This window comes from Rhinichthys klamathensis, unplaced genomic scaffold (genome assembly GCF_029890125.1).
Source record: "Rhinichthys klamathensis goyatoka isolate OS25496 unplaced genomic scaffold, OSU_Roscu_1.1 h1tg000558l_1, whole genome shotgun sequence".
In the NCBI taxonomy this organism is placed as follows: domain Eukaryota; kingdom Metazoa; phylum Chordata; class Actinopteri; order Cypriniformes; family Leuciscidae; genus Rhinichthys; species Rhinichthys klamathensis.
In genome coordinates, this window is record NW_026607026.1 from 918,571 (window position 1) to 940,050 (window position 21,480).

At 37.3% G+C, this 21,480-nt stretch overlaps 1 protein-coding gene across 1 annotated transcript; it reads left to right on the forward strand.

Moving 5' to 3' along the window:
- Positions 1–13,423: 13,423 nt before the first annotated feature.
- On the forward strand, positions 13,424–20,669 carry LOC130073750 (uncharacterized). The gene is made up of 9 exons (XM_056239326.1): positions 13,424–13,477; positions 14,157–14,492; positions 14,603–14,896; positions 14,983–15,102; positions 15,251–15,289; positions 15,381–15,413; positions 16,809–16,847; positions 19,904–20,253; positions 20,607–20,669. Exons 1-9 carry the CDS (start codon positions 13,441–13,443, stop codon positions 20,655–20,657), a joined length of 1,299 nt encoding a protein of 432 aa, XP_056095301.1. The 5' UTR covers positions 13,424–13,440; the 3' UTR covers positions 20,658–20,669.
- Positions 20,670–21,480: the final 811 nt, after the last annotated feature.

Genomic DNA, 21,480 nt, shown 5'->3' on the forward strand with positions numbered 1-21,480 from the left:
ACGTTACCTGTCGAGAAGAAAGCAGGCAACGTCGGCGTCCTTTTTAAAATCGTTGCTCGTCATGAGCTCTTTCCATCTTGGAAAGGCCACTCCAATAAAACTTCAAATAATAGCCGAGTCCCAAATAGACGCCTGTCTCTTTTACACGCCTGGTGTGGCGACAGGTTTGGGTAAATAAAGGCCGGTCTCAAATAAAGGCCGGGTCTGTTTTTTAGTTTCGGTTTGTATTTAGTCTTCTAAAACCGTCAGATCGTCCGTTTTTTGGCGGCCGCCAAAGCAAATTTTTGTCCCTCCAAAGCCTTTTTTGATCTGTGAGTGATGTCGAATCGAATGACTGCTGCGCTTGACAGGGTGCGAGCAGAGAGAGAGAGCGCCCCGGCCGCGCGCGCGCGCGCACTCGTCTTCAAACAACACGAGCGCTGTCTTGGTCTCTCTCCCTCGCGCATATTAATCCAAATCAATTGACGCGATATACAAGCCGGTGCAGTTCGACGATTTGGGAAAATAAAAGCCCGGGCTACTATTTGAAGTTTTGCGGGTATTTACTTTTGTCTTGTTGATTTGCCTGTTGCGTTGCTGTCTTAATTCTCTTTTTCGCTTCCTTGGCGACTCTGATACGTATCCTCGAGAATAAGAGTGATCCTCCATCAAGCAACAGACTTTCAAAAAGGCTTTCAGGTTTTTATATATCAGTCTCAAGCAATCCCCCTCTTCACATTCGACACGGTGCCATCGAGTGTTAAAACGCGAAAGGCGAAGCTTGAATTAACGGGTATGTCCCTCTTTGGCTAATGTACTTTCAAGATGGAGGGGCAACATGGCGACCGACATAGGAACCCCTCACCCGTATGTATTTTCAATGGCATATTATACACTTACGAGAATAGCCTACTTTATTACTTGAACGAAGTAAATATACATTAATGAGCACATCTATTTTTGAAAGAACTAAGTGTTTTTAGCTAAGAATAAACAAAAAAAGTTACACAGTGTAGCTTTAAAGTAATAATTACAAGAGCTTCTAGGTTATCAGATAAGCATTCAACTGCCCTGTTGTATAGGTTATTTGTGTTTGTGCACATGATATCAGGAAGCAATGTACACGCATGACAGCGATGCGCAAATTGAGTTACCCCTCCAACTTCTAGTTTGATTGATAACCTATATCTTATCACATGCGATTTGGCTATTGACATTAGGCTACAGAAGTCCTGTGGTAAAATTACATTATTAACTTACTCCATCTACCTTTGTAAAGTTAATCCGAATAGGGCTTTAGTCTCGACATTTTCCCCTCCCACATCCACATACAATAAAAAAGGTATAGGCTTAATGTTGTCCGAATTTAATTTTTAGAAATTACTGATGCAAACACGTTGAAAAGCTTCTTCTCAATTTTTATTACAGGTGGCTGCGTTCGGTGGATTCGGTGGCTGCGTTCTGTGTGTGAAAGTGTGTGTGAGAGAGAGAGAGTGAGTGTGTGTGTGTGTCTGTTCGTGTTTGTTTGTGTGTCTGTTCGTGTGTATGTGCTTGTCACAAATCATAAATTGTTTCTTCAACTTATTAAAATATCTTACTTTACTGCAACTATCTGTTTCTGCTTCTTTATTATATTTATAGTGTGTGATTTATAAAATACATTATATCCTTCATCACACATATTGTGTCTGGTCACTGTATATCTTATATCAGAATATTATATTACTGTTAAGCCTACTATGGATATTAAAATACGCCGAACCATGTGTCCTGTATCATAGCTACATGAATGACCTTTGTAGCAAAAAAACCGCGTGAAAATCAGTTCAGTATTCAGTGAGATATGATTAATTTAATGCACTGACAGCTCATTTCACCTGCCATTCAGATTACACTGAGCGGAGCGGATGACCGGTTTAAGATGGCGGCTCCAATTCTGGTCCGTGCCAATAGGCAGTAGCGGTCGATAGGGCGTCTACCTATATGATGTCTATGGGCTTGATGCTCTATTGGCCGGCGGTGAGCTCGCTAGGCGTTCCTGGGCGTTCCCACTACTGGTTGCCTAGTAGCCTAATGTTTGTGAGTGACATTCACGAATAATGTTTCTCCATGTTGTAGACAACAAACCTGTTTTCTTGCCGCTACAAACAAACATTTTAGTAGGAAAAGTCTAAATATGAATGGAATCAGTACATAAAATGCATAGGCATTAAATCAAATTGGTATATATTTGGGTAACGGTCACATCCACACTAGATATAGATGAAACCAACAGTTACATTTTACTGAACCTTTCTATGCTATCTTACAGATTTCTCAGAAAGAGAAGATGCGTCAAAAGAGACAAACTCACTGTTGAGAAACGGACAGATCTTTGAAAGCTCCGGTCTATAGTGACATTATCCCTGAATGCTTTGGAAAATGTGTTTGAAATGATTCTTCATGCCTGTGAAAAATATAATGACAAAGGGTTTAATTTAACTTTTTTGTGGCTAATTTAAAGTCAATGGAACATGTTCCAATTACTTAAGACAAGTATTTTATTAATATTAAAAAGTTATAGCCTAAAAATAAATGTAAAAATAAAATGAGGCTTAGTTTCAGACCAAAACTGCAGTTTCTCATTCACATTATAAAACTGTAACATAATGATTGTCCACTAGAGGACAGAAAACATTCAAACACCTATTTTGTTCTGTTCATTAACACTGATCAAAACAGCGAAACTGACACTATATAATTTATAATTAACTTTATTGCAGACACATGTCCATATAACACAGCATAAAAAGGAGATACAAAAATACATTAAAAATCCTATAGGAGATACAGTCTATTGCACCAATGTCGTCTTAACCTTGAAGTATGTCTATAACAGCTTTTAAGAGGACTGACTAGGGCCTCAATTATACTGTTTACTGAATTGTCCAGACGACCCAGAAAACCAAACCTCAGTTGTCTCAAGAGCGCCTCCCAAGTCGGCACTCTATTGGACACAAACAAATGGCTGGCACTATGCCACCTAGGGACACGAAGCAGCAATCTCATTGCATCATTGTATGCTACCTTGAGCCTCTGCATACTCTTTTTCTTATAATTAGACCACAATTGAGCAGTATATAGCGGTATGTAACAGACATGACAAATATATGACATTAATATCTGCATAACAGACAAGATCACGGTTAATTGATTATATTGTATTTTTTATGACCATCAAATGAGAAAACAACTTAACATCGCATCAAGCTTTGTTGACGTAATTTTTACTGATTCCTAAAGACAACGCTTAATTCCATTTCCAGGTTAGTTTTTAACAAATGATTGGTCAATAATTGAACAATTCCATGATACCATCCTCTGTGAACTAAAGCAAATGCACTAACATTAAAAGTCTTTACGGAGTAAAGATTTTGTAAAAGGTTTTGTTATTAGATAACATTTGTTAAGGTTGTTGAATGCATTCACTAAAAATTAAACCGGATAATTTGTTTTAATTGAACTTAATAGTTTGGACAAAATTCCATTAAATTAAACTTAAGTTTACTGAAATAATTCAATGCAACATAACCAGTTACCGTAAAACTTCAAATAAAAGCCCGGGCTTTTATTTTCCCAAATCGTCGAATTGCACCGGCTTGTATTTGAGACAGGCGTCTATATGAGACAGGCCTTTATAATTTATTGTTGAGATGTTGTTCATTGAGATGTTGTTCCTAGAGTCTTTAATCTCTAAAAATCTCCAAATGCTCCACGTGAAACTGCGGTCTTCCGACCTTTTACTATCGTGTCAATAGATTTGGATTAATATGCGCGAAGGAGAGAAAGAGCAAGACAGCGCTCGTGTTGTTTGAAGACGTGAGAGAGTGCGCGCGCGCGGCCGGGGCTCTCTCTCTCTCGCTCTCTCTGCTCGTTTGCGCCCTGTCAAGCGCAGCCGTCATTCTATTCGACATCACTCACTGATAAAAAAAATTATTTGGCGGCCGCCAAAAAACAGACGATCCGACGGGTTTTAGAAGATTAAATAGGCTATAACGCGAAACTAAAAAACAGACCCGGCCTCTATTTGAGACCGGCCTTTATTTACCCAAACCTGTGTCGCCACACCAGGCGTGTAAAAGAGACAGGCGTCTATTTGGGACTCGGCTATTATTTGAAGTTTTACGGTACTTGGGGGCCTGTTGACATAAAACGTTGAAGTGCCAAAAAGTCGGCGTGTTCCTTTAAGTAAAATCCAACACGTGTGAATTGTTCGCAATAAGTTCTGTAAAAACCATTTAGAAAGTAAGGCTTTAAGTTAACTTTTACCAAATATTAAGTACAGTTATAGACCGCATTGAAATGTATTGAGTTGAAATTAAACCGAGATATAAAAATTGCATAAAACACGTCATTACCGAATTCAGGGGTGTTTAATAACTTCAATAGTTATTGAGCACCGGCCGAGATTTTCTTCAAACAAAGTGACAATGGTAATTTCTGCTAAATCATCGTACACGTACGCACTGTGTTTTGTTGTAGGCCTATGCACAGATTATGAGGGTCGCTGGTAGAAAGATGTCTTTGTATTTTTAAAAACATAGATAGATCTACATTGATGTTTTACAAGAAAAAATATTTCAGAGATCCTTGTGCGGTATTCTATATTCGCATAAAGGGTTAAAATATAAAATATACATTTAAGCGCTATTTAAAAACTAGGATGGTATAATAATATAATGTGGTTTAAACCATCATTTTATTAAATCAAGCCAATTCATGTGAATACTGTCGTATATGAACAAAGAGAGGACCTAGAGTTCACAATTATTAAGACATAAAACACAACGCCTGTTTTCTGGATCAGGCCTATAAAAGACCCATGCCTGCAACTCTTGTGTCAAAGTATCGGTGTAGACGGAATAAAAAAATGAATCATCCCGCCTTTCACGTAAAAATATAAACGGTAATTCATTATCTTAAAGGTTCTCTAAGCGATCCTGGGTGACATCACTTCTTGTTGACGTTCAAACTATTGTCAAACAAAACGGAGGCTAGCTAGACCCTCCCTCCTCCTCATCCGCACACTAACCCCCCAAACCACACCCCCAAACCCTTCTTGTCGGTCATTGGCTGGAACAGTTTGTTATGTTTCGGGGAGCGGGTCGCTGCAGTTTGTTTTTGTTGCTGTTTGTGGAGCCTGGGCTGTCTACAGAGATCGCGTTTCTTTACAGTGTGTTCAGAGGACAGGCAGCCAGCGGATAGTGAGGAGATGTTTGCTGTATGTGACAAAAAATGTTTTGGCCAAAAAACGCGCGACATCGCTTAGAGCACCTTTAACCGTTGTTTAGCCACATACACAAAATAACTGTGTATCTGTGTTGTAAAATGGGCAATAGCTAGACGAGTTTGAAGTATAATAGTTTTATAGGTAACAGAAAAACAGCAATACTCATCTTTCATGTCGATGTTTCGTAGACATAGCTGAAAGATGTTCTAAAATAAATATCTCATGTAGAAATATCTGTTCATGTTTTTCATAAATTCCTATATGTTTGACCACGCTCGGCTAGTATAGTTTTTGCAAACTGTACAAAAACAAGATGCAAATGGCGTAATTGACTAGTAAGTGTAAAACACTATGCGCTTACTTTTCGTGTTAATACTTATAAGTAAGTAACTTAAGTAAGTAATACTTGCAGCATGTTAATACTTGTGAGATGCCACATCATAGATAGAGGGTAACTTAAATTCTTAATTGTCATTTATTTCCATCAGCTCTCAAAGAAACGTCTTCACCTAAAACACCTACGGTCCAACACACAAAATGTGAAACAGTATCATCTGAACAAGATGACTAAATCTAGTAATTAAACCATAATTTGCAAACTTTTGTCTATTTATTATAAACAGTGCTTTTCATCCCTCCTTTAGTAATTTGGTCTTTTGAATTACTGTATAAAGATTATGTTAGAGTATGGCCATAGGCTACTTTGCATCGCTATACTGTGTGACAAAATACAGCCAAAGATTTAAGCACTACTATTTACACACATACTATGCAGGAGAATATCTAACTGTAGCTTGTGAACATTCCATTATCTGATTATTTGGGGTCACAGAACAATGTTTGAACAAAATTGTGTGCTGGATATTGAAGTGTTAAATAAAAATAAGGTATTAATTAATAACAAGTACTTTAAATCAACATGAAACCATAATATTAATAAATATAAATACATGTAATATAATTACGGTTTGAAAATTACTTTCATAATATTTTCCTTTAGTAAAGCTATGCCCGTATCACCCACCACAAAGTTTTGCGCTTGTGGTTGAGACCTTGCAGAGATTACAACAATATTAGGGTTCTCAAACATTGCCTGTTTGCACTATGCCTGAAACTTAGTAATCGACATGCATTTCTGTAGTTCTGTCAAAAAAATTAAATCCTCTGGTTTAGTTGTATTTAAAAAAAATTGTGTCAGACGTAATTGGTAGCATGACTAGCTTGTTTCATCGGGTATTAAGTACATATCAGGTTCTGATCATACACTATATATCTACTTATCAGGTAAAGTAAATTTATAAAACAAAAAGGACCAGCTAATGGCATTGTGTCAGAACACAAGAAGTATGTAGATATGCATGGTTTTAACTTTTTATTCTAACTTTAAAGCAAGATTATTCTTTGAAAATGTGTAATACAAATCAAGTATTTGATTTTGGGCGGTACGCTGGAACCTAGTGTCATTTAGATTAATCTTTGGTTTTTAATCTTTTGGTTTGAAGTTATGACTTCTGAAGACCTCTCATATGTAGAGTCACTCGGTTGAAAAATGGAGTTTTGTAATTTACGCATCTTAAATTAAAGGTACAGTAGTTTTTAAAGTATTTTATTAGCTAAAATCAATGTCTTTATTCATAAATATGTTCTCATTGGTGTAAAATTACCTTTGTCAATGATCTGCCTTATCCTCGTAAGCAAATCATTTATTATCTTTATTTAGCCTACATGGGACGGGTAAGACCGTGAAGGCTTCCATGTCGTTCCGCCATCTTGAAAAACTAGAAAAACGACGGTGGATATCGGGATAGCTTTTCCCAGGTGGAAATAGCTAATGAAGGACAAAGACTTTGAAAGGGACGCTGAAGTTGCCTGCTTTCTTCTCGACAGGTAAGTCAATGTTACGGTCTAAATTACAAGCTTTTTCATTCCGTTGTTGTGTAATAATTCATTATTTAGGCAGCATAACAGTAGAACATGTATAGTTAAACTCGATGAAGTGCTATTGGAAGACGTGTCGTAGCTTATTGGTACATAACGGCTGCAGTAGATGCATCACGCATTTGAAAAAGCGAGGCGCTAGAGAGCACTATTTGTTTGAATGCAAAATACAATTTCGCCGCTAGATGGGAGAAATTCCTACACATCGTACCTTTAAGGACTAAGTTGTAGGGTATTTGACAAAAAAATACCATGTCAAAGGGCATGCTTCCTGCTATAGTATCATTGGCTCTCCCCAAAGTCTGTTCATGCGGCCAACAGACAGCCTGCTGCATCAACAAATGCTAACATTTTAAAATTCTACATATATTTTGAGTAGATAACTGATAGTATACTCTCAGTAAAGGGTTTCACCCTGTGTGTTTCCACACTGATTAAGGATAGTTTGGGAGATACAAGAAAAGTAAAAATGATATATACATCTTATACGTGCAATAGATCATAGCTACCGTAGAAAAAGTAAGATCATGCTTTGAATTAAGACGAGTAAAATTAAATATTCACTCAAGACAAACTACTTATGCTGCGTTATCATGGACCACAGAGGCACATTGCGTCTCTGAACATGTGTGGTGATTTTCTAAATGATACAACTTCATCTAAATAAGAGCAATGTAGAGTCCAACAACAACAACAACAAAAACATTGTGACAAACTTTGACAACATGTTTCATGTCGCATGGACAAAAATACTGTTTGAAATAAGATCTAAGACGCCAAAGCACAGTTCTTGATTTATAACATTTTTTATTTAATTTTTTGAACAAACGATGTTTAGTAAAAATAATAACTTATAGGTTACATTTATGCAAATCAGTTATATCATATACAGAAGTAGAGAAGTTGAATATCTTGTAATAAATAGAAGATACGATTTTAATAAAACTTTAAAGCTTTGATTTAAACAGTCTTTTAATTTTAAAATATCTAATTTAAACTTTTAAGATTATGCTTTTACATGAATTTAGTATGAATAAAACTCTGGAAAGCAGACTAACTTTACATACGCTGTGACATTGTGCCCCAGAGGCTCATCTGGCCTGTAACTCCTCTGTCTCTGTGAGGGTCTGAAGCTTCATCTCACACTGTACCACATTCAGCATAGAGACACACGCGTTTAATTCAGTTCACACGGGATACATGGCCTAGAATACAACATCAACAGCCTTTACCTAAGTGTTCCAAATACACAAACAGTAAAGCATGTCATTTGTCCTAGGAAGAATGTCTTTGTGGATATCTGAAATGACAATTATGGATAGGAAGAATGTAATTGCGGATATCTGAAATGTTATTTTTGACTAGGCAAAAAGAACATTTCAGATATCTATGGCAAGCCATTTTAACATTTAACAGCTAGACTGGATATGTGTTGCAGATATCTGTAATTCAGTTTTGCCTAGTCAAAAAGAACATTTCAGATATCCGCAATTACATTCTTCCTATCCATAATTATCATTTCAGATATCCACAAAGACATTCTTCCTAGGACAAATGACATCACTTTTGCCATTCATTTGTATGGGGTTTGTCATTACAGATATCTACAATTCAGTTGCAGATATCCACTATGTGAATTACGGATATCTGCAACTGAATTGTAGATATCTGTAATTCTAGTTTAAGATATCTACAATTTGATTATGACTAGTACTAACTCCAATTCAAGATATCTTTAATTCACCTCAATTCAAGATATCTACATGTTCCTTTTCAGATATCTTAAATTAAGTTTGGACTAGGCGAAAGTATGTTGTAGATATCTGTTACTGGAATTATAACTAGTCAAAATGGCATTGTATATCTCAAACTGGAGTTAGGGATAGTCATAATTTAATTGTAGATATCTATTATCAAGTTATAGATATCTTAAAATGAATTTTGATTAGAGATATCTGAAATTTGAGATATCTGTAACTTTCATTCTGCCTAGTCAAAATGTAATTACAGATATCTTGAATTAGAGTTTTGACTAGGCGAAATGACGTTGCAGATATCTGTATGCAAATTAGGCTCGGCCGCATCCCACTTTAGGCGGGAGCAGAGCGTGTTGTTGTTCAAATCATCAAATCACATAGCACCTGTTAACTGTTCACTTTTAATTAGCACCATGTCGAGGGTGAAGGAGTTTTTAATCGTCTTTTTAATGCTGTTAGCTCATCATGGATTTTTACTGTGGGAAAAAAAAAAAAAATCTGAGAACTGTTTTTTCTCATCTAAGGAAGTTCAATCAATCAAATGTTATTGCACTTCCATGGCAAGAATTGCATGCATGTAAGCATCTTCATTAAAGTGAATTAGTGTGCATCTCACTCAAGCATAAATCTTTCGTCAACAATAATCTACTAATTTTAAGCATGGTCATAAACATAGAAATGCATGGCATTGCATGTTGCCAATATTTTTGAGAGACCCCCAGGCTAATGCAAATGAATACAATTTGTGTCATGCTGGAAACATATAAACATTTTCTGGTGTTTTTTTTTTTTTTTTTTTTTTTTTTGATTAAAGCCAATGCAGCTTCTTTCTTCTTCCAAATAAGGAAATTAACCCACTTCTTTTTTGATTATGGTGGGGAGGGGAAATTACATCATGCACAATAATTTGCACTAGTTATAATGACGTTTGAGATATCTTTAACTTTCATTCTGCCTAGGCAAAACTGAATTACAGATATCTGCAATTGTCATTTAAGATGTGTGACGAGTTGAATGTCGTTTTCAATGACGTCATTGCAGATATCTGTAATTCAGTTTTGCCTAGTCAAAACTGAATTACAGATATCTCTATCTGTCGTTTCGACTAGTCACAATTACGTTACAGATATCTTGAATGACAATTCCAACTATCCAAAATGTAATTACGACTAGTCAGAAAGACGTTGTTGATATCTACAATGTTAATTCCGGATAGTCAAACTTAGCTTTTAAATGCTAAAATGGCTTGCCATATGCCATAGGTATCTCGTTCTGTGGGTGCGATCAGCTCCGGTAGCCGTGTCGCAGCTGTAAACGCGCCGCAGACGTGTGCAGTGTAAATAAGAGGTGAAACAAGTGTACATTAACCCATACAATTTGTATTATGCATTTCCTGGACATGTTCTTGCTAACTAATCAAATACTTGAGCAGACTACTGATCTATCTGTAAAACACAATCAGAAAGAGCTAAATTTTAAGTTCACAATTCACATATACTTAGTTTTTAGTAAGCAGGAATAATTTCCGACTTTAAACAAATACCCATTTAAATGCTTAGGATGTTTGCGTTGTAAGACTGTTCAGGGAGACTTTAGATTTAAAGACGGTGTCTCGTTATGCAATGTTTTCTCAGTCAAATCATACAATTTCCTATTGATTCAATAGAATGCGTGAGCTCACTAGGGAATCACAAATATGGCGGCGCGGTGGCTTCACTGTTTATGACGTCATGAGCTATGCAGTCATTCTATATAGATCAGTGGGCGCAGAGCCATATATGGCTCTGAGTGGGCGGTACCCGGTCGGCTTCAACTTCCGGTCGATGGATTACCCCCTTGCCTCCTCCACCCCTACTCCAGAGCCATAGAGAGAAAGAGTTGCGACCATAGATATCTATATAAAGGCTAGATGTCTCGTCCGCGCTGTTGGCCAATGGTGGTGGACATCAGCACCTGGCGGCCATCTTGTCACAGGCTGCTCGCTCACTCGTAACATTGTGTTTATGGTGCATGTACTTTTTAAATAACCATAACTTGCTCAATTTTCTACCGATTTTCAAACGGGTTGGTTCGTTATAAACGTCAGAGACGTAGTTATGACACTGAACACTTATGGATAATTATGTATTATTTATGTTAACATCCATTATATAGGCTAGTATTATACCCACATTAATAACGTTAATAAGAAACCAAACCGTTTGTAAATCCGTCAAGATTTCAGCGAGATAAGAGGATTTGTGTTCATGCTGATCACTCACTTTACATCAGAGCCTACCTGTGACAAGATGGCCGAACGGTGATGCCGGAAGTGACTCCGCCGTAAGACATCTAGCCTTTATATAGATATCTATGGTTGCGACACTCTATGATGTCGCCGCGACGGCTGTCACGTGGTTCATGTAAGCTCCAATAGTTCCAAAACGTACGCGGGCTGTCATGTTCTTCTATGGACAGACAGCAGCGATTGCATTATTAAACGGTAAATATAAAATAAAACACACACCCAAGTACTTTTTAAGCTGTTATTGCGTTTTGTTAATGTCAGTTTTGCATTTGGAGAGGCAGGGTGACAACTTAGATAAGTTTTAGGCTATATTTTTGGAGGGAAACGCTAGTGTTCATGTTCGCATGGGTAGTAATAGCACTGGCTTTAGCGGCTCTAACTTAACTTTTCCATGTCATTCATCTGATGATGGACGTCTCATGATATTTATTTTAGCACAACTGGGCTGTATTAGGCTATTGATTCCCGTGATCTTGCTTATAAATTCCGCTTCGTGATCACAAGAGGTCTGCGGTCCGTTCAGAATTCCAACCAACATAAAATATAAATAATTACGCTGTGCATGTACAAATGAATGATTTAGGAGGGAATAGACTGCTCCCATAACGTAGAAAGCAACGACTATATACAGCAATGTTCGGTAAATATTCAACCGAAAAATATTCTTCATAAAATTAAACCGGAGAGATAGTTAATAAGTGAATTAACTATGTTCCTAAATACATATAAGCACATGCATAGCCCTAACCTATTTAAATAAATGAATTGTGTGTGTGTGTGTGTGTGTGTGTGTGTGTGTGTATGTATATAATATTATATATAGGCTATATATATATATATATATATATATATATATACATATAAAATATTATTAAAAATATTATATATTATATACATCAGGTTACCAGTTAGCTAACGTTAGTGAAGTGTTGGTCACGTAAGCTATCGCTGCAATTAACCTATTATCTTCCAATAAACATTTACTAAAACTGGCTACATAAAATATAACTACAGACTAGATTCACGAGAGATCGGCTAATGTGTGTAAAAGTAAAAAAATACAGTAATTTCATTCATTTACCAGCGAACGTACTTCGGAAGCACTGAAAATGAATGGGGTTCAATGGGGGAACTATCAGTGTTTGGAACTATTGGCTGCTCCACGACACGCGTTACTTCCGCATTCCAAAGTTCCTATGGCGGTCTATGGGAGTGTCGCAACTCTTTCTCTCTATGGCTCTGCCCTACTCCAACGCCGCCACAGGTCTGGTATAAAAGCAGCTCATCTGCTGTACATCTCAGGCCCCGTCCACACTACTGCGTTTTCGTTTAAAAACGGAGACCTTTTGCTACGTTTGCACCTCCCGTCCACACTAAAACGGCAAAAACGGAGACCCAAAACGGAGAAGTTTAGAAACGCTGCCGACCCGTTTTTCGTTTTGAATCTCCGGAGGGCGTTTTAGTGTAGACGGGTCAAAACGGAGGACTTTAGAAACGTTGACGTAGTAGAGGCTCACGCTCGGCTCTATGATTGGGTGTCATCATCAGTCATGGCGTATATCTTTGCTAGCAGCTGTTGTACAAGTAAATTCTGCATTTTACAACGCTATAACTGCCTACATGCGCCGGAGTCAAGCTATTATTCGAGTGATCTGTGACCATTCCCGTGTGCAGCGGCGGCGTTGACCGTACGGAGCGTCGGTTTGTGGTTAACCCAGAGCATGGTGGGATAATTTTATCAATGAAGTTGTGTTTACACCGGGACGCGCATGCCCAGTGTTGGTGAATGGTCACGTGATCCACGTTTTCAGTCGTTTTAATGTGGACGGAGATCAATTCTAATACGCAGCTAAAACGCTGGTGTGGACGGAGATCGTATTCGTTTTAATTATCCGTTTCTAAACTAAAACGCAGTAGTGTGGATGGGGCCTCAGTGCAGAGAAGAGTCGACTGCAAGTCTGAATGTTGTGGAGGGCTTTTACCGTGAGGCTGAAGGAGCTCCGTTCTGAATGTCTTCAATGAGTCGCAATTTTTTTTTCATTCGTGTAAACTCGTAAATCTATCGATCTGAAGTCAGTTTATAAACTCGCTTAGAAAAGTGGAATAATAATCGTTGCTCGTTTAAAAACGGCTCAATGACATCGAACAATCTGACACAATGGAAAACAATGGACTTCGTTTACTCAATTTTTACTCACACGTACAGAAATATGTTTATTTTAATCTTCGCCGGGTTACTCGTGGACGGTGAGTAGATTGAAATGGTTTCACACTTCACTTTACAAACTTTAAAGAAAAAAATATATTAATTTAGGGGGAATCAAAGTTAAAAAAAATTCTTTGTGGTCTAGAGGTCTTGAAACTGTCTGGAGATTGTGAAAGAAAAACTTCTAATTCTGCAGGTGCAAGTAGCCTATTAAAAACCCTTACACAAATAAACCATGGTTTTGCTACACTAATCATAGTTTAGGCTAACCATGTTTTTTTTATTTGCTACTTGCAGTAAAACTGTGGTTATACAAATGGTAATCAATTTTCCAAGAAACCATGGTTACTACACTTATACTATAGTAAAACTATGGTTAATTTTATTAAGGTATGAAACCAACATGATGCTTTGTTTCTGTGTTGATGTCTTGTTGACTTATGCATTAACATTACACCGGAATCAGTGATATTCCCTGAGAACTCGTTTCTTATTCACTATTTTGTTGTTACTGTATTCACAAAATATCCTGCGGGACTTGAAATATGGCCTGTAACTTGAACAGGATTGCTGGAGGAACAAGACTTAAATGAATAGTTCACCAAAACGTTAAATTCTGTCATCATTTACTCACTCTCATGTCCAAATCAATCCTACTTTATTTCTTTTGTTGAACACAAAACTGAATTCTCTGCCTGAGAAACTGTCTCTTGTCTTCAGGTGTGTTCGGTGTTACAGGTGAAGTGAAGTCAGTGTTCGTGATGGAGGGAGAGTCTGTCACTTTATACACTGATGTTACTGAAATCCAGAAAGCTGAGCTGATACTGTGGACGTTTGGATCTGACAACACTCGTATAGCTCAGATCAACAGACAGGTCAACAAGGTCTCATTATATGATGATGTTCTTGATGGGAGATTCAGAGATAGACTGAAGTTGGACAAGACTGGATCTCTGACCATCACAAACACCACAACTGAACATGCTGGAGATTATGAACTACAGACCTTTGGTGGAAATGAGGTCCCACCGAGGAAATTCAGTATTATTGTTTCTGGTGAGTCGTTCTCTGGATGCATTTGGTTTAATTTCATTGCATTGCAGTGTCAATCCGAATCCATTGTAGAGTGAAACATGCTATTCTCTTTATTCTTTCATGCTTTCCAGGTCCTCTGCCTGTTACTGTCATCATCAGTAACTCTTCACACTGTTCTTCATCATCATCATCATCATCATGTTCAGTGGTGTGTTCAGTGGTGAATGTGTGTGATGCGACTCTCTCCTGGTACGCAGGAATGAGTGTATTGTCCAGCATCAGTGCGTCTGCTCTCAGCATCAGTCTCTCTCTACCTCTGGAGGTGGAATATCAGGATAAAAACCCCTACAGCTGTGTGCTGAACAATCCCATCAGCAACCAGACCACACATCTGGACATCAACACACTCTGTCACACATGTGGAGGTACAGCAGCACTGATATTTCACAGAGCTAATCAAGAAAGTTTCAGCAGATCTAATACTGATATGGTGTCTCTCTTTCCATGATAGCAGCAGGTTTGTCTGCAGGTGCAATAGCGCTGGTGTGTGTGTGTGCTCTGGCTCTGGCTGGAGTTGTGTGTGGTATTTACTGTTACCATCGACACAAGATGCTTAAACGGGCAGATCAAGGTGGTACGTGTTACCTAGAGCTGATTTCACAAAAGAACGCTTGATTATGCAAAATATAGTTTTGTAAGAAAGGTTACATTTACTTCTGTGTTCTTGTTTCGTATACATTCACATTCAAGACATTATCTGTGTTTTTTTTTTTTCTCAGACGGGGAAACATATAAAGAGGACAGTTGTTCACAAAATGGTAAGTTACTGTACAACTGTGTGTAACCTGGTTGAAAGTTGCTATGTCAAAAGGTGTCATTTAATAAAGTCTGTGATTTTGGTTTAAACAGGAGCAGTTCCTTTGCTGGCTGTGGAGACAGACGGTAAGATATCATGTGCTTATATTACATTGGTTCATGTTGTCGTGAAGCCGACTATCTAAGAAACAGGATTCAATAGAAACTGGCTGTGTATTTCCCAGCTAACAAAAGTGTGTTCAACATTTTGATAATGTTCACATTAAGTTGGTTATGTTTTGTTGGTTATCCGAACGATGGAGAATTCTATTTTAGAATTTTGCAAACAGTTTTAGAATGTTACTTTTAAATTTTCTCTGAACCATGATTGATACTAAGCTATAGCTATTTCGGAATGTTGAGAGAACCTTTCCCGAACATTAGCTAAACTTGATCTGGGTGTATACCAGAGCATTATAAGGTGAGGTTGAACAGAAAACTGGAGGAGCAGGTTTATAGATTGTCCTCAGGTGAGGGGTGTGACTAAGAGGATGGCAGCGTGGGTTGTAGGAAATCACATGGGAACTCCAAATAAGTGGGATAATGTACATCCAGCCGGCTGTTATCCCAGAATTAATTTGTTTAACCCAAACGCTGGGTTGAGACTGTTGGGTAAAGACGCTGGGTTGATGAAACCCAATTTGGATTGAAAGTCGTTCTTAATCTGTTAGTTTGTAAAAAAAAGAAAAAAAGAAAAAAAAAAAGGTCATGTTAACTTGTGTTAAAGAGTTATTAAAACTCCTATAATATAGCTCCAGATTTGTTTGTCAAATAGAGTAGAGTCTATAGTTTAGGCAATAAGCTATTGTTTCCGTAAACAACTTAAGTTTATGGATTTATAGTTATGAGTTTAAAGTTAAGTGAACTTAAATTTAGAAGTTTACTTGTTGCCTTTGTTTGCTTGAATAAGTTGGTGCAATATTCAAATCCTTAAAGTTGAATCTAATAAATAATTTTATAGTGTAGTGATTTCCTTGGTGGCGGATAATATAAAAAAATGTCTAATTTGGTTTTAAATGCAAATTATTATATTCATCTATGTTTATTAAAATGTTAAAAACAATTAATTTAACTATAAATTGTGTAGCTGTTGATCTGCCATTTTTTCTTTTCTTCTCAAATGCGCATTGTTTCTTTTGATTTATGTTAGCCCTTGTTCTCGTTTATAACACATTTTCCCCTTTTTATAGTCATTCTGTGTGTGTAAAAGTGATTTTTATAATTCTGATTTCTGGCTTTAGTTATAAACCCATTTTGGGTTAATTTTATTCCAATGATGTAGTTATTTAATCAACTTGCTGGGTCAAAACAACTACTACTTAGTACTACTACTTTACTACCATGCTGGGTTAAAAACAACCCAATTTGGGTTAATTTGGCAACTTATTTTCCAGAAAATGTGTTAGTAGCCTACAGCTGTGCAAACTGAAGCTCTGTGTGCTGCATTTACACCAGATTAACATTTGTGTTTGTTTTCACCAGGCGGGGACATGTCTAATCAGAAGAGAGATTTACAAAATAGTAAGTAACTATATAACTGAGGATTCATTTGGCTGTTCCTTTCAGATATCAAACACCATTCAAGAACATTACATCTACATTCATTCATTTTGTTGACGCTCTTATCCAAAGCAACCTAAACATTTTATCCTAAGGAGGGAGTAACATGGAAAATGCTGCATTGCACTACTATCCAATTGCTCAGAAAAGTACAACCTAGTGAAGATACCTGAAGAGATTTATCTGTGAGCTTCAGGATGGAGTTTGATAGTGTTAAAGGCTGCATGGAAATGGATAAACGGCTTTGTTAGCGGATAGCGAGGTCGTTCTATGAGAGAAATAAGTGTTTAGTGTTGGTTTTTAAGCAGGAGGGGTTAGAAGAGCACCTGACATGAGGGGTTATCATCTGTGTCCGTCCGTTACGCCACTGGTAGTGTATGTAAATGAACAATGTTTACCTGTTCTTATTGTTGCCTGGACTGAGAAATTCATGTTTATTTGTCAGTAAATGTCCGCCGGACGACACAAAATAGTCTGGTCACGATACTGGAATTTTCAAATACCTTGAAATATATCTGTGGCGAGCGGGACGAGCCCGGGGGTCGTGAGAGAACAGAGCGAAGCCTCGTATCTCACGGAGGAGCGGAAGCATAAAATGAGGAGCGACGACAGTGAAGGATGAGACAGGACCAGGCCTGGATTTTACGTTGTGTTTTATGTGTGTGCGGCAGTCGTCCGTGACATCCGCCATTACTTTCGTTTTGAGTTTATTTATTTATTAAAGTTGGCGATACGAGGCTGGTGACCCTCGATAGTAATGATTTAATTTGCACAATACTTAGCCAGGGCTCGAATTTTGGCGCGGGATTGCGGGTATTGCGCATAATTCTAATCATTCCCGCAGGTCTCCCATTTATAATGCGGGAAATTCCCGCAATCGTAATCCACACACATAATAAAATCAAATCATTCTTTTAACAACTATCTGCCAGACGCAATTTCACAAACAGCGTGAGTGTTCAGCGGCGCCGCGCGTCTTCTATCTCTTCTCTCCCCTATGCTTCTCTCTGTGTTGTGCAAGGCAGGCATCAAGCGCTGCGGCGATAATAATACACACTCGCGTTTTGGAGTCGGGACCATAGACTGTAAGGTCGGGACATGACGGAATATTCACTTGCACAATCGGGCCAGCAGTGCATCGTGACTGAAGTCTTTTTAAGTCTTACCAGTTTAAACATTCAAGCGATTTTAAACTAATCAGTGCTCGCGCGGTCTCTGAGATTATTTTCTCTATGCGCACATTCATAGAAAATCCGCCTCAAAAACAGCTGGCCAGTAACTATTTTCGCGGATTATATTGCTTTAACACGCAAAATTGTCAATTTCGGTCTTTGTGAGTAGGCTATACTCTAAACATAGTCGGTTTTGTCTTTAATAAGCTTAAAACGCATGCCAGTATAATGAACACAGGATCCGTGCACTAGCTCTTAAAGTGACGGCAGCCATATGTGTCTGTCATTAATTTTGTTGTCAAAACAACAAAAGATGGCTTTAAGTTAAAGGAATCAGGATTAATAGCCTATGTATTTAATTTATTCAGGACTAAAATACTACCCAGTGTTATTTTCCTTTTGATTACTTTATTCAGTTTCTGTATATGAATACTAGTGTTACACCTATTCAAAAACTTTTCTCTTTAATTATCTTTATTCTATTGTATTTATTTGTGCTACTTTTTTCAAATTAATTAAACAATTTAAATCAAGCTTCCTTGTGATGTGTAAATCCTTAACAACAATATTACCCCATTGTAAAAATGCAATGAGCGCAAACATTTAGGCAAGATAAATGTAATAATTTTGTTTGGAAAAAATGCTTTTTTGAATTCTTTCTTGACAGAATATGTTTTACTTTTACTAGTAGTCGAAGCTGAAAGAAGCATGATTTGACCACTGTATTTATGTGTTTGTCAAATTTCGTTAAAGAATTTCACATTTCAGGATTTCTTTATTGTCTTGGCCAGGTCTATAGAGAAACTTTAGAGACAGAATGAAGCTGAAATGATGGCCAGTGAGTGAAGGAGAAACTAAAACATGAGTAAACGAGATGATGGTGCGCTGTTTTAAAGTTTAAAATTTAAACTATCAACCGAGTGCTTGACCACACACTGACCCACAACTACAACACGGCGAAGGGAGTTGTCACACAGAGGAGAGATGTGTTTTTTGCAGATATTACAAATAATCAAACCAGTTTGCTGGGAGTTGTGGGAGAAAGGGTGTTGCTGTGTCCTCTGGGCAAATCCAGGTTTCAAGCCCAGGATGTTGTTGAGCTTTATTGACGGGCATTTCCACAGTCCCAAACACAGAGAGCGATGAGTAGGAGCACAGAGACTGCAGGCTTGTTGGGTCATGATGTACAGTGCTTCTCTGTTTATCCACCCTTTCAAATTTTCTAACAAAACTACTTTTTTTAACTCCTCCTAGGCTGTTGGTCCAATTGGAATGAAATATGCACGATCCGGAGACCCTCATAAAAAAATTTTATCACAATTTTTTTGTTTGATTGTTACCAATAAGCCAAATATTTTGGGCGAGTTTGTCCTTTGATAAATTATTGACTTTTATCTTCGATCTGCCAAGTCCAAACTATAACCAGCAGCATCCGAAAGATTTAACAAGTTTAGTGGCAATGACTGAAATTATGAAATTAAGTAGAGATTATTGTTATACACGGAGCCCTAAAGGGACATGGGAAAAAAATGAAATAAAGGAAAAAATATTTATCAATGTTTTTGCGGTCCCCATGAGAAACTTTGCAAAGTTACTGCAAAGGTTTTGCAAGCAAACGCAAAGTTTCTCGGGGAAGCGCAAAAGTATTGATTTATTATTTTTCTCCCAACTCATATTTCTTCCCACCACCATGTCCCTTTAGAGCCTCCGTAGTTATACAGGCTGTAGGAAGTCACAAAGTTAGTTGTTTCCATCCAAAGTTGTGAATTAAAATGGAATGGCGCATAAAAACATTTGCTCAATAGTTCGATCACATCTGAAAAACTGTTTCTGTTTGTTCTCCAGGTGTGTTTGTTAAGGAGGATAAGATCACGTCAGTGTCAGTGATGGAGGGACAATCGGTCACGCTACACACTGATGATGCTGAAATACAGGGAATGGACATGATATGGTGGAAGTTTGCGGATTCCAAAAAACACAATGCTAAATTTGTTGTCATAGCAACACTGAATAAAACAAACAATGATGAACTTCCATTTAATAAAAAAATTCTCAAATTCAAAGACAGTTTGAAACTGGACCACAACAGCGGATCTCTCAGCATCACGAACATCACAGCTAAACTCTGTGGACATTATAAACTCCACATCACCAGCGAGGGACACATGAGCATTCATACATTCATTGTGGCTCATGTGAGTAGGTCTTTCAAAGCTTCAAAATGCCTTACTAAGATAAAAACTATTAATAATTGGTTCCATTTTATAATTGGTTCCATTTATATAGCGCTTTACATATGGACGGGCAAATCTCCTCAACCACCACCATAAAGACAGATTATAAAAGAAAGGAATACAGTTATATGTCATTTGCATCTTTTTTATTAAACAGAGATGAATTATGTAGTTTTTCTGTCTTTGTCAGAGCTCTTTCATTGTGAATAGTTAAAAATCACTGTAGTGGGAAGACTAATTTAAGTTGTAGATTGATGAGAACATTCAAATACTTTCCCTATTTTTACCTTCTGTGATTCTTTATTTTCTTACAGGTTCCATTGAATAGAGAGCGGACCATAAGCCGGAGACAAACCTGCCCTTGATTACAGTATATAAACATGTATACTGTATATCATCTACATTTGAATTCCACTGACAAAAAAAACAAGAAACATTTTGCTATTTTTTTTTAACCATCTAACATCCCTAATGACAAAATGCCTTAACGATAAAGATAAGAGTTCTGTACGGCGGACATAAAACATAGGCTATGTATATGTTTAGTCACACTACACCTATTTCTCAGGAGAAAGGAGCTATTAAACACAACAGTTAATTTGTGTATATTACTTTAAAACTGCTGAACTGTTATTATACTAGTATTTTAGTATTAACTCTTTTAAGTTTCATGTAAACCAGAATATTTTGTTGTACGAATATATATCAAAAGAAAGAACATAAAAACAACATTTTTTCATAAAAAACAACATTTTGAGCAAAAAGCTGAGAAAATCACGTTTTTGTCAAAGACTACATCCAGATCGGATTCAGAACGATGATCAAAACACAGATGTAGTAATCGAGTCCAGCAACACCCATAAAGCTTCACAGTCCAGTAGCTCATCCTGGGTCGACATTTCATTCAGTAACACTAGGCAGTTTTGATTTATTTGCTGTTTGATGTTGATAATCTCGTTATTTTACATATGCATATGATTACATAGATCTCTTGTTTTTGCATCTTCTTCCCCTGTGTTTTGATCAGGAGATTCAGTACTCGTAGGCTACAGATGATGTGTAATACCGCCCCCTGCTGTATAACAGTGAAAGATGGAAAATTCCGTCAATGGCAGGGAAAGAGTTAATAGTAAAATAGTTTTTTTTTTGGCGTTTTCATTATATTTCATTTATATATAAAGTATTTAA

Bases quoted from the DNA above. Each gene is read 5' to 3' on its own strand.
- LOC130073750 (XM_056239326.1), top strand. From the start codon at position 13,441: ATGTTTATTTTAATCTTCGCCGGGTTACTCGTGGACG. The intron at 14,897-14,982 runs GTACAGCAGCAC...TTTCCATGATAG, and splicing joins ACTCTGTCACACATGTGGAG to CAGCAGGTTTGTCTGCAGGT. The intron at 16,848-19,903 runs GTAAGTAACTAT...TTTGTTCTCCAG, and splicing joins GAAGAGAGATTTACAAAATA to GTGTGTTTGTTAAGGAGGAT.